Source organism: Lytechinus variegatus, chromosome 4 (assembly GCF_018143015.1).
Source record: "Lytechinus variegatus isolate NC3 chromosome 4, Lvar_3.0, whole genome shotgun sequence".
NCBI lineage: Eukaryota > Metazoa > Echinodermata > Echinoidea > Temnopleuroida > Toxopneustidae > Lytechinus > Lytechinus variegatus.
In genome coordinates this window covers 24691431-24705346 of record NC_054743.1, presented here as the reverse complement: position 1 = coordinate 24705346, position 13916 = coordinate 24691431, and the positions used below count along the sequence as shown (strand labels likewise).

Here is a 13916-nt window from a genome sequence, read left to right as displayed (position 1 = left end):
CATTCCCTTTGACCTGATAATGTGTCAGAAATATTCCAATTTTTGTTTAACAACTGCCATAGCCTCAAGTTCGAAAAGCTTAGATTAATTGTATTGATTGCATATTTGCAAGAGTATAGGTTTTGTAAATTCCATGTGTATGCTGGGAATGAGAAGGAAGGGGGGGGGTAATGCACTCTCAAAAATATTGGGTAAAAGTGCTCCATGAGGGTAATTATGTGTCCAACCAACATTGGGCATTTCTTTTTGGCACAGTGGCGTACCGTGGGTCACGTCATTGGGGGCACCAGCAAAATTTTTGAGTCACTTAGTGAGCATGCGAAGCGCGCTCAGGTATACTAACCTCAGAGACATTTTAAAGATATGTATCTCACTGATCAAATAATGCGAGCGCGAAGTGCGAGCTGAAAAGTTTTGATATTCAGACCTAAAAGGGACTTTATAAGCATTTTTGTACTCATGATGCGTAACTGTCTCACTAAACAAACAATGCGTGTGCGAAACAGCGCTAGCTGAAATTTTCTGCCTTTATTGACCCCGAACAGAGACAGTTTAAAGTGGTTTAAGTGGTACATATCTCACCATAGTCATCTAACTTGAGTGCCAAGTGCTTGCTGCTTTTGTCAGAATTAATATGTAGTCATTATAATAATGATTATCTTACGCATCTCACTTTTAAATCAAATATTGCTATTTTGCTATATTGTTATCGTGGTATTCCTATTCATAGAATTGTGGTATTCAAAGTAGTGTAAACACTTTATATTTGTCTCAACAACGTAATCTGTCAATCAAGGACAAACCATTTTATGCGCTTAATGGATTATCACCATAATGAATTCACACTTTTCTTGCCTAGTATAGCTTTTAGTTGTATGATATTAATCAGACGAAAACGACGATCGTGACAAAGTCTGTAGCAAAACCACATTCACTGTTGATATCTTATCACAATGATTTTCGTAATGCACCTGTTCAAAGAGTGCAAACCAAAATAGAAAGTTTCTGGGTAAGCCTACGTGTTCTATTGGAAATCAGTCTTGGGATACAGGTCTTCGTAACAGTTTTATTTTATGGATTTGGATGGACAGATTCAAGCACAATATAGTTGTTAACTTTTCTCAAATGAATAACGAAAATAATAGCAATCCATCCAATCTGTCCGCTGCTTTTATTATGTATCATACAAATACACACTATTATCACCCGTATCGGACATCTGAGCTGGTCATTTATAAAACCGTATTGCCCTACATTTTCTGAATATCGGGAAGGGTAGGTATATTGTTTGTATTTTCCTCGGTCTCGATGCGCGTATTTACTTTGCATGCAGAGACGAAGCAAAATATACCTTTGTATTTTCCCTGGGGGGGTGTTTCACAAAGATTTAAGTATGACTTAGAGTCGCACTTAAATACTGAGTTGCGTATGATATGAAAGGATTAACTGCATTGGTCAAATCGTGTCATGGGGACGCGCACTACTGCGTATCTATCAATAAGATCGCGCGTTGCATATCAAGTACGCGTCGACATTTAAGTGCGACCTAAGTCATACATGTACTTAAATCTTTGTGAAACACCCCCCTGGGGGGTGTTTCACAAAGACTTAAGTACATGTATGACTTAAGTCAATACGCAGTAGTGCGCGTCCTCTTGGCATGATCTGACCAATGCTGTCATGCCTTTTATACTGCGCGCAACTAGACATTTAAGTGCGACTCTAAGTCATACTTAAATCTTTGTGAAACACCCCTTAAATCAGGTCTCACATCCGGGAATTTGTGGATGCGTATAAAGAGATACGCTTAATAAGGATCCGCCCACCAACAATATACGTCATAATAAAGACAACGCTGATTCCGAGCGCTTGCAAGTACGTCATAATGGTAAAGTGCAGAGCCTAGACCGATATTAACATGACACAATAGAACTCTATTTTTAAAAGAAATATCCCCATTATCATGATTTTTGCTCTAGATATCTGATTTGGATGATAATAAAAATATTGACTGGCTCTTCTTTCGGGGAACATCAAATATATTGCCCTTAAATGACCCATATTGCCATCGTCTAAAGACTCGGGCCAATATGATTCTTTTGCTGGCAATATATTTGATGTTCCCCTCAAGGCCAGTCAATATTATATAATTGCTCTGAGATGTATACCCAAACATTTTATTTTAGTCAGTCTTTTATTTCTAAATATTTGTAACCACTTTTAAGATTGATCTCAATAAGAATCCATTAATCTGAATATTAAAATTAATTTCAATAAGAATCCATTAAGAAAGTTGAATTTTTTTAAATATCGTAATAAGTTAAATCCGAATTGGGGCTCACTTCATCTGGAGGATTCTGGCAGGTGTCTCCTTCGTATCCCTCAAAGCACGTACAAGAGTATCCAGGTGGATCATCGATGAGGTTACAAGTTCCACCATGAAAACAGGGGTTACAGGAACAAGCATCATCTTCCCCGGTTGATTCCTGGCAGGTGTCTCCTTCGTATCCCTCAAAGCACGTACAAGAGTATCCAGGTGGATCATCGATGAGGTTACAAGTTCCACCATGAAAACAGGGGTTACAGGAACAAGCATCATCTCCCCCGGTTGATTCCTGGCAGGTGTCTCCTTCGTATACTTGAGAGCACGTACAAGAGTATCCAGGTGGATCATCGATGAGGTTACAAGTTCCACCATGAAAACAGGGGTTACAGGAACAAGCATCATCTCCCCCGGTTGATTCCTGGCAGGTGTCTCCTTCGTATACTTGAGAGCACGTACAAGAGTATCCAGGTAGATAATCGACGAGGTTACAAGTTCCACCATGAAGACATGGGTTACAGGAACAAGCATCATCTCCCCCGGTTGATTCCTGGCAGGTGTCTCCTTCGTATCCCTCAAAGCACGTACAAGAGTATCCAGGTGGATCATCGATGAGGTTACAAGTTCCACCATGAAAACAGGGGTTACAGGAACAAGCATCATCTCCCCCGGTTGATTCCTGGCAGGTGTCTCCTTCGTATACTTGAGAGCACATACAAGAGTATCCAGGTAGATCATCGATGAGGTTACAAGTTCCACCATGAAAACAGGGGTTACAGGAACAAGCATCATCTCCCCCGGTTGATTCCTGGCAGGTGTCTCCTTCGTATCCCTCAAAGCACGTACAAGAGTATCCAGGTGGATCATCGATGAGGTTACAAGTTCCACCATGAAAACAGGGGTTACAGGAACAAGCATCATCTCCCCCGGTTGATTCCTGGCAGGTGTCTCCTTCGTATATTTGAGAGCACATACAAGAGTATCCAGGTAGATAATCGACGAGGTTACAAGTTCCACCATGAAGACAGGGGTTACAGGAACAAGCATCATCTCCCCCGGTTGATTCTTGGCAGATGTCTCCTTCGTATCCCTCAAAGCACGTACAAGAGTATCCAGGTGGATCATCGATGTGGTTACAAGTTCCACCATGAAGACAGGGGTTACAGGAACAAGCATCATCTTGAGTCTTATCTAAGTAATGAATGAAATTACATATTGTGTGAGTGGATTTGAAGGTACTTCACTGGCATGTGACCAGGGATATTCTGCTGCCTTCGTACCTGAACTGGACATTGCTGTTGTTATTACTGTCATCATCATTGTTATTGTGGTATTCAAAATAGTGAAAACACATTATACTTGTCTCAGCAATGTCATCTGTAAATTAAGGACAAACCATTTTATGCGCCTAATGGATTATCATCATATATATTTCGTGACCTTAGCTTTTAGTGGTATGATATTAATCAGACGATAACGCAACACCACTTCATTCTTCATCTTATTACAATAATTTTCGTAATGCACCTGATCAACGAGCGCAAAAAGTAGAAAGTTTCTGGGTAGGGCTACGTGTTCTAATAGAGATCAGTCTTGGGATGCAGTCCTTCGTAATAGTTTTATTTAATGAATTTGAAAGGACAGATTCAAACTCGAGAACTTTACGGATAACAATGGAAATATCATGGTCATGCGAAGTGGCATCGTGGAAGTTAACTTTCCAAGTTGCTTAAATACTTTTTAAGCATTAAACTTAACAAAAAAAAAATACTCTACGGGCTATGCAGTGCGTATCAATAAAAAGTTTACACTTTGAAAAAGTTGACGGAATTGAAAAAAAATGATAATTTTAAACATATATTCTTGGGATTAGGTCTCATCTAATGAATGAAAGGAAACATTTTGACAGAATGTCTATTTTTGTAAAGCTCGTATAAATCGGTTTGCGCAGAAATGCTCATTTTCACGCTGTGCCAAGGAAAAAAGGCGAAAACAAACTGACCTTGTGGTATATTTCTCATACGGGCATGCCTTTTATTTTGTATTTTAAGCGAGTTGAAATAAGACATAACCATTAAAATATCTTGTAACAACACTGCATCAAAATTAACATTTTAATCCCCAGTTAAAGATAAATTCGAGTTTTGGTAACGATCTCAAAATGACGTTTTACAGAATCTACACTCTAAAAAATGAAGTGCTAATTCAGCTCTTAAAGAGCGTATATAGTGACTGCACTTCGGAGTGCTGATTTTTCTCGTCCAAATCTGAACTAGACAAATCAGCACTCCGAAGTGCAGTCACTATACACGCTCTTCAAGAGCTGAATTAGCACTTCATTTTTAGAGTGTAATATAATGACCACCCAAGTGTCTGTTTGTATGAATAAAAATATATGCCCAAGGATTCACGGAGAAATGTGTAATTGCTGAGAAATAAGCAAAATATGCGCGGATTCGGTCACTTCCGTCGGGTCTTTATTCCAGCAATAATAATACACTGTCCCACGTGTGCCTATGTGTTGGTGATCTTCAGTGTGAACGTTTTTCAGCATTGATTTCAAGATTTCACAAAGTTCAGTTTATGTAACTGTACCAGATCTAGATCCTCGATGATATTCTCACAATTAAGCCTGGTTTTACAGACTTTCTCATGAAATCAGTGTTTACTGCAACTACTGGCATTTCTCTTTAAGCACAACATTTACCCCTCTTTTGTGCCAGCTGGATCTGAGGACAAAACCTAATCTAAACAAAATTTATTTCAGACATCTCCAGCATTCTTTTACTAAGTTTGTATCATTAAAAGTGGGACCATATTTCATATTTAATGTAATATTTGTTTTTCTACACTTTTCCCAAGTTTGACAATAATTAACAAAAAGAAAATCAAGCCAAAGCCATTTCACTCTGTGTTGAGCAGATATCATTACGATGGTCTGAGTGTGTGGGGAGGGGGGGGGGGTGCAATGGCGCTCTAGGAAGTTTTTTTGGGGCATAGAAAAAAATAAAAATCTAAAATCAATCTTCCTAGCTAAAGTCCATGTGTTCTTTAAATTTACGCCTACTTTTATTCATATAACCATTTCCAAGTTCTACGCAAGTCATTTTCATGAACGTTTCAAAAGTAAAGGTGCTCACTCAAGCGGAAAGATTTTTTCGACAGTTATATCATTACTTGCTTAAAAGATCTGTACTAATGTTTAAATGTGAAAAAAAACTTCAGGATGTAACAAATATATATATAGTATATTGTATATACATACTAAGTAGCCTCCAAAGTAGCATTTATTATCTTAGGAGGCTTTACCTCACAAGGCCACTATTGGCTTTATTTTAAGTCCTCATTTTCGTTTCTCACATTATTACTGTACACAGGCCTAATTATACACGAATATCAATGTATTCATTTTAAGTATTTTTTGCCTGTTTACTTTTTTAAAATACTGATGTATATATTTGAAGTGTATTTTTCTATATATTATATACATCAGAAAATGTGTAAACTGGCCCTCATACTAAGTTATCATAGAACAATTGAACATTCATGAAAGGACACGATTAGACATAATAATCACAAAGGGCTAATTTCTCTTTATTTTTTCTTTATTTATTTGGGATTTAATTTCAGGAAAAAATCAGGCAAATAGATAAAACGTTAAAAAGACACCTTCACAGGTAGAATATTGAAAGTTGGTAACGCAACCATCAACACTACCACTGACAAGTGTTATTTTAAACAATTCATCTAACAAGAAGCTAAGAATTATGAAACAATATTGGTGCACATTCCAGATTAAGATGTGGCTTTAGTTTATAGCTTAATACAGTAAACAAAAATATATATATGCAAAGTATACACAAGAACGCCTTGTAATTTTACCATTTACGCCCTAAATAGTAAAATTACAAGGTGTTGATGATCTTGTGCTACCGTGACATAAAAATTATGATAGAATTCTGGGTTTCGTAAGGATTTGCAGATGGAGATCACTTTTTACGGCTTTCTTACTGCGTTCGTTTGATTCCAAGATACTCGAGAATGCCTTGTGTACTTCTTACGTCAAACATATATACGACCGTTGTATGACTCTGTGCACTCCCTTTGTCTAGGGGGTTATTGTCCCCAGGGCAGGGTAATTGTTCCCGGTGGTAATTGTCCTCTGGGGTAATTATTCGGGGGTAATTGTCCTCGGGGGGGGGTAATTTTCCTAAGGGGTTATTGTCCGGGGGGTGATTGTCATTGGGGGTAATTGTCCAGGGGTCGTTGTCCGGGGGTAATTGTCATAAGGGGTAGTTATCCAGGGGTAGTTGTCCGGGGGGTAATTGTCCTCAGGGGGTAATTGTCGTCGGGGGTAGTTGTACAGGGGATAATTGTCCGGGGGTAGTTGTTGGGGGTAATTGTCTGGGGGAAATTTGTTCTCGGGGATAATTGTCGGGGGGGTAATTGTCCTCGGGGGGTAATTGTCCTTGGGGGTAATTGTCCAAGGGGTAATTGTCCTCGGGGGGTAAAATTGTCAGGGGGTAGGTGTCCGGAAGGGTGATTGTCCGGGGGGGGTAATTGTCCTAGAACGGGTGATTGGACCTAATGGTGACTGGACCCATGGCAAAGATACCCTATAATTGTTAGCCGAAATGGGTTTAGACAAAGTGATAGCGAACCAATGAAGTTAGACCAAATGGAACATGGACGAAAATGAGAGTACACCAAGTTTTTATGAGACCAATTGGCTATTAGACCAAAAGGTAATAGACGTAATGATATTGGACAAAGTAGATATTGGACCAATTGAAAAAATAAAATTAGACTAAATGATTAAATAAAATGGCTATTAGACCAACTGGCTATTAGACGAGATGGTAATTAGACGAAATGGTTATTGAACTATGTTGATAGTTGACTAACTTATGGTAGACGAAATGATATCAGACCATGCGATAGTGGGGAAAAGGTAGTAGACGAAATGGCAATAAACCTATAAATATCCATACAAAGAGTAATCCTGGTTTCAAAATAATTTCATTCTCTTTCTCGTGTCTCAAAATACTCACATTTTATATCATATCTGTAGCTCGAGTCCTGAAACAAATGCCGCTGTGACATTATGCGTTGCGACATGTGACATTATGCGTTGCGACATGTGACATTATGCGTTGACAATTAGCTGCGACATTATGCGTTGACTGCGACATTATCGGTTGTAACAACCCTCAGTACACTCACATACGCATATCTTTTTTCCAGACACACTCACCCACACTAAACAACATAAGGGGGGGGGGGTAATCCCCCTGTGCCCTTTGTCCCCCCCCCCCTCCCTCTCTCTCTCTCTATACCAGTGGCTGATGATGCTAATCATGATTACCTTTGTAATATCACCATGGTAACTGCTTTGTGGACTACGTGTTCGCATAATAGACGCAAAAACATATTAAAAGTGTAAAGGCCTGGTCACACCGCCCGAGCGTTGTTGAAGCGGTCGTGGAGCGGTAGGGAAAGAGAGTCGAATTTCGCTCACAAAATTGGGGAAAAAATCGAAAACAAAAATCGAAAAATTAAAAAAAAAACAATCGAAATCGAAAATGGTTAACGGTAGCGAGGGGTGATGATTTTTCTCTCCGCTCCACGACCGCTCCAACAACGCTCGGGCGGTGTGACCAGGCCTTTACGAATAAAAATTAGGAAGCTTGTCTCCATTGTCTCGTTATGCCATAAAAAAAATGAAAACGGGTAACATGGAAATTAAATGAATGTTTATCCTTTTATGTGGCGCCTAGTTGTCTTTTTGATATTTTAACGGCCATTATCACTTTATTACCAATAGCAAACAAGGCACTAGCACCATCGCACAGTGGGCCAGAATGGGTTGAAAGTGCGCCAAAATTATAATCCGTGTTAGATTTTTACTTTAACATGTTGATTATGGGTAATTTTGGGCGTAGAATCGACTGAACATAATCTAAAACCGATATGACGTCACCTTCATACCAAATTTTGATTGGCTACTTGAAATATCTGTGAAAACACAAATTACATAGTGTAGTGTATAAACTTCGTGTTATGTGCTACTTTAAAGTTGGGCAGAGTGAATGTTAGTTTATGCCTTAAAAGTGTTTTAAGAGATGCCGAAAATAATTTTTACTTCATCAAAATGATTATTAATTACATTTATAAACAAAAAAAAACTTTAAAATCTGACAAATATTAACCGTGCTTTATCAAGCTGTGTTGACTTGTGTAAAACGCGGAGCCGTAAATAACATCACGAATGTATCACTATTACGAGGGTTTTGGGATGAAATTATTCTACAAGTAAGTTTTTTCCCTGGAAGAGTTGTGGGTGTAGCCCTTATTTGTTTTAGCAACATTTATTTTGATTAAATTAAGCCCGGAATTCACATCACTTTCATGGAATGGAAGGGGAATCGTCCTCGCCGTGCAAAAAACGAACGGCAATGTACCCCCATGCGGTTCGCTAAAGATGACTGCGCGGTATAAAAATGACCGTTTTTTAACAGGTTTTGGGGGTGTTGTGTCAAGTTAAATCGGCTCTAATATAAAAACGGGCAAGTATGGCAGCTAAATTTGGTATCGACTTAAAGCATAGAAATCGCGAAAAATGATGTTTATAGAATTTAGACGGAAATCCACGGAAATCTAAACTATTCTATTGTAAATGCAAAAAACATGGATTTTTCAGCCTATTTCGAGGAAAAATCATCCTTTAAACCTCTTAAAATGTGTCTTTTATCTACTTTGAACCCTTTCACACGAAAAAAAAGAATATATCAGGATTATGTGGGAGCCATTTCAGATTTCTACATGAAAATCCTTCTGTGAAATGGCCCGTTTTTCAACTAGGATGTCATATACGCGACATTTCGCAAAATGTCACATTTTACGATTTGAGGTAGGAAATTAACAACCTTTATGCAAATTCCGGAATGAAATATTTTGCTGAAATATTCTTCAAAGTATTGTCTTTCAGCTGGGCATGGCAAAAATTAAAAATCTGAAACTGCCCAAAATGACTTTTGGCGCACTTTAATTTCGCCCCGGCCCACTGTGCATCGGTAAGAAGTTTTCTTCGGAAGAGATTATAAAATAAATTCCATATACGTTTAAAACGTATGGACTTTCGGGGAAGTCGCGGCTTGATTGACTTCAATTTCATTTTTTAAACAATACGAATCATCTCTAACACAGTATTTAAGACAGGTCAATCATTACCAAGTCACAAATAACTCAAGCAGTTTACTGGAATTCTGAAGAAAAAAAATCAGCTCGTCTTTTTATCACATGACGATTAGTTTGATCACTATGACATGATACTTTGCATTCAATTCAATTCAATTCTAATTAATTTTTCATTCTTCAATATAATACAAATAATTACAAGATAAATTAATTCAATTTAAATAAAAGCATGAACAAAATTCAACATTGAATAAATGATATACATGTTCAATAAGTGATTCAAATATAAATTAACATGCATGTCAAATTTAAATCAATATAATCAATATAATTATATATATTTTAAATAAATATAATTATATATCATGAGAAGAATGGAGGGGTCCACTGTCAAGCAAAGCTTGTAAAATGTGGACCCCTCAAAAAGTTAGGATAGAAAGAATATTGAAATATACGTATAGGAATTATACATGAAGATAACGAAAGAGGCAAAAAAATCTTGGTTAGGGGATTATTTTGCACACATCGAAAAAATCTTATATACACCTCCCTTCCAATATTCATCTCCCCTCCCCCCTGAAACTAATTCCGTAAAAGGAAAACTTCAATTTATATCTAAATTTGTTTCACTATCAGTATGACTGTCAACACATTTGCGAGTCAAAGCGTCTCTAATTTCTCTTCAATTTTTCCCCTAATACTAAAAAAAAAAAACTATCGAGCTTTCATGGGGCATCCTGTTCAAGCCTACTGATTTAAGTGTGGGCGTATAGCATCCATTGTTAAGGTTTGGTGTCTTGGTAAATAATGTATCAATCAATTATTCAATCTATTAATCGATCTATGTATCAATCAATCTATCTATCTATCTATCCACCTGTCTATCAATCAATCAATTAATCAATCAATCTATCTGTCTATCAATTAATATATCAATCAATCAACCAATCAATCTATCGATCAATCTATCAATCAATCAATCTATCAATCAATTAATCAATCAATCTATCTATCAATCAATCTATCTATCAATATATCTATCTATCACTCTATCAATCAATCAATCAATCTATCTATCTTTCAATCAATCAATCAATCAGTAAAACCTCGTGGTCTTTACCTGAGTTTGAACATTCAGCTTTGGCAACATCGTGCCTTGTGTCGCCTTTTCTGTACGACCTGTATGGATCCTTCTTGTAATGTCGGCTAGCCTTACCATCTGTCATGCATGTTGATGAAACGGAAGCGGCTACCAAAAATCCCATAGCTACATGAAGATACAACAATGAAAAGTGAATTACTTAAACGATTCTTTTTGTTCATTTCCTCTCATTCTCATTACTACGATATCAAAATTAATTTGTACAAGTATGCTAGACGTTCCCGTACTTTAACATTCGAAGGAATATGTTGACTCTCGTCTGCTAAAGGTGACAAATTACGGTCTTTCAGGCATAGACCCATGGGAGGGATGAGGATATAATGGTATTTTTCTTTGTTTGGGGGTTGTCTTTTACTCTTGTGAAGAGAATTATATCCTGTCTAAAGTGTTGTGTATCATTTCTGCTTGGCAAAGTCCTACCAATCAAATTAATCAAAATGCCCGTGCTTAAAGTTTAACTCCATTAGTAATTCCTCTTGATCCGTCCCGGTTATAATTATGTCATTTTAAAATTCAAACGGTTAAATGCCTTAAATCTGTTTCTGTCTATGGTAACTCCCGTAGAAACTAGGCAGGACATCGTTTTGCTGGTAAACGTCAAGTTGGTCATGCTGGTAGATAACCAATTACCTAGGAAACATTTTACGTCTATAATCAGCGGGAATAATGGCTGACCTCATAGACGGCAGATGTTACTCTGGGCCTTTTTATCAAAGGGGGGACAATGCAAGAGTCGTGTGGTCCAGTGGTTAGAGCATTGGACTCATAATCGCAAGGTTGTGAGTTCGAATCCCAACTCTGCCATTGTCTCCACTTTGATAAAAAGGCCCGAGAGTGATATCTGTCGTCTATAACGTCAGCCACTATGACTGATTAACCTAGACGTAAAATGTTTCATAGGTAATTGGTTATATACCAGCTTGGCGTTTACCAGCAAAATGCTGTCCTGCCGAGTTCCTACGGGAGTTACCACAAACAGAAACAGAAAGAGTGGGGATTCGAACTCATGACTTTGCAAATATGAGTCCAATGCTCTGACTACTGGACCACATGACCCGCAACAACTGCATGTGCGATTTGTTCACTCATCGGCTCACTATGTATTAACTTACCAATCAAAATGGAGATGAACATAGTTCGAGACAGCATCTTTAGAATCTTTTCCTTAAACGAGTCCTACAAAGTCTGCAATGCTAATCCTAATGTGAAGGAACGAACAACAAAAACGTGATAAGCCAAATTAAAAAAAAGAGACCCCGGCCCACTCCCTTCCCCCTCAAGAAAACACACAAATCATATGGCCTAACACTGAGACGTTGTTCACTACAACCGTCAACACTCTTGACCTTTCAAGTATATGATTCCAAATGTTTTCATTTCTATTCCCCTGTAAAGTTATTAAGCAGAAAACAATCGTGAAATACTAATGGGATCTTATTCTATATACGGCGAAGGTAAATACCGCCGAGTCTAAAACATAAAACATCAACAGTGTCGTCTTATTATTCTTAGTAGGAAATTGTACATGAATATCGTGCGTGGAACAAGATGAAACAAAATTTGTATAAGTTTGATATGAAGTAAACGAACACATTACCTCGCTGCTACGTCGAACCTTGAGCATTCAAAATAGAACAAAAAGTTCTAGATCAGTTCTCAAATTATTTGAGGCTAAATCTTGTAGGTGAAGCTTTTCACATTTGAGGATCGAGAGTGATATAAGAAGTGAAAAATTACTTATACCATCGCTAAAACACAGATTATGGGTTGCAACGCCTAGTGGTGTAATTGACACCTAAAAGGTTGAGGGGTAGTGTGGTAGCAAGGCAATATTTCAACTAATTTTATGATAGAGTAATTCAATATTCATGGAATGATGAAGTATTTCACCCTTCTTTTATTTTCTTTCTTTCTCTCTCTCTTTTGGTCGAAAAATTTTTGGAGATCCACAAGCCCCCCCCCCCTCCGCCCAATCTATATACCAGTTTCAAAACCAATCTAAAAAGCGAGGGTGCGGCGGCTCCAAGGTTACAGACTAAACACGATGAATAATATATACCTTAAGAAGCCTAGTGAATTGAGAAGGGTTGCTTGAGTAAATTCAGCGAGGGGCTTTGATCATGTTTTGATGCTCATTAAGTGGATGTTAGGGAATTGACGTATTTTCGCAAGCATAACGCAGACACTTTTTAAAACGCACGAATTCCTGTGAAAAATGCAGGTAAAATCACAATGGAAAACTGAGAGGTTTTTTGTCGAAAGTTGTTGGACAGGGAAAGCTGGGCCAAGTCGATGTCAGGAGAAGCCTACTGAATTTTCAAGAAAACAGTGAATGTATGAATAAAGATCATAATATCTAGAAAATATTTTGAATTAATATGTATTTTAGATGTTGACGTTGCTAGCTTTCCATTATTGTGGTTGATTGGATTTGTAAGGCTGGGCCCAGATTGCTCGAAGATTCAGACAGGTCAAAACAAATCCAGAGTCCAGGACCGACACTGTTGTTTGATTCACCGATTTTCGACAAAGGCTGTTTTATCACTAAAAGCTATTGACAACAGATTCTCTGCGTTATAAAATCTTCTGTGTAGTAATTGCAAAAATGCCTTAATGCTCTTTTTTTGGAATCACTATATGCAGACCTTTAAACATGTTTAGTACGCCAACAGTTGTTTTACACTTCTTGCATTTAAAATTAACTTGTCTCAAATTGAGGCTTGATCATTTAGAAGGTGTAAAATGCACTTATACTTAAAGGGGTACTCCAGGCTGAATATAATATGATTCGAATAGATTAATAAATATCAGACAAACAAAACGCTGAAAATTTGATCAAAATCAGACAAGGAATGACGACATGATAAATATTGTATTTTCGGTGAAACGTGTATATGCATCCCCTACACACGACATGTATTTGTGGAGTCCTCTACTTGTTTTGTCATAACGCAATTTGCAATTGTACGTCGCTAAAATTATATTCTTTATTTTCGACTTAAAAGTTACAACGCGCAAAGCCCTTTTTGTCCATTTTCATTTTTAAATTAATCTAGATAGACATTAATTGTTTCTGACAATGTTTACAGTGCATCTTTTGCGTTGCATCTGCTCTCCAGAATTATTTTTTGTTCGGACGTAATCCACATTGGCAACATAAAAGAATGTTGGACGCTGTATAGGCCTATACTTTTTTCTCTCTGAATAAAAAAATAGTAAAAATAAATGACCCCG

At 37.5% G+C, this 13916-nt stretch overlaps 1 protein-coding gene across 1 annotated transcript; it reads right to left on the bottom strand.

The window, feature by feature from the left end:
- Window positions 1-2303: 2303 nt before the first annotated feature.
- Window positions 2304-11848, bottom strand: LOC121412906 (fibropellin-1-like). The gene is made up of 3 exons (XM_041605668.1): window positions 11795-11848; window positions 10641-10787; window positions 2304-3514 (listed from the first exon to the last, which is right to left on the bottom strand). Exons 1-3 carry the CDS (start codon window positions 11829-11831, stop codon window positions 2304-2306), a joined length of 1395 nt encoding a protein of 464 aa, XP_041461602.1. The 5' UTR covers window positions 11832-11848.
- Window positions 11849-13916: the final 2068 nt, after the last annotated feature.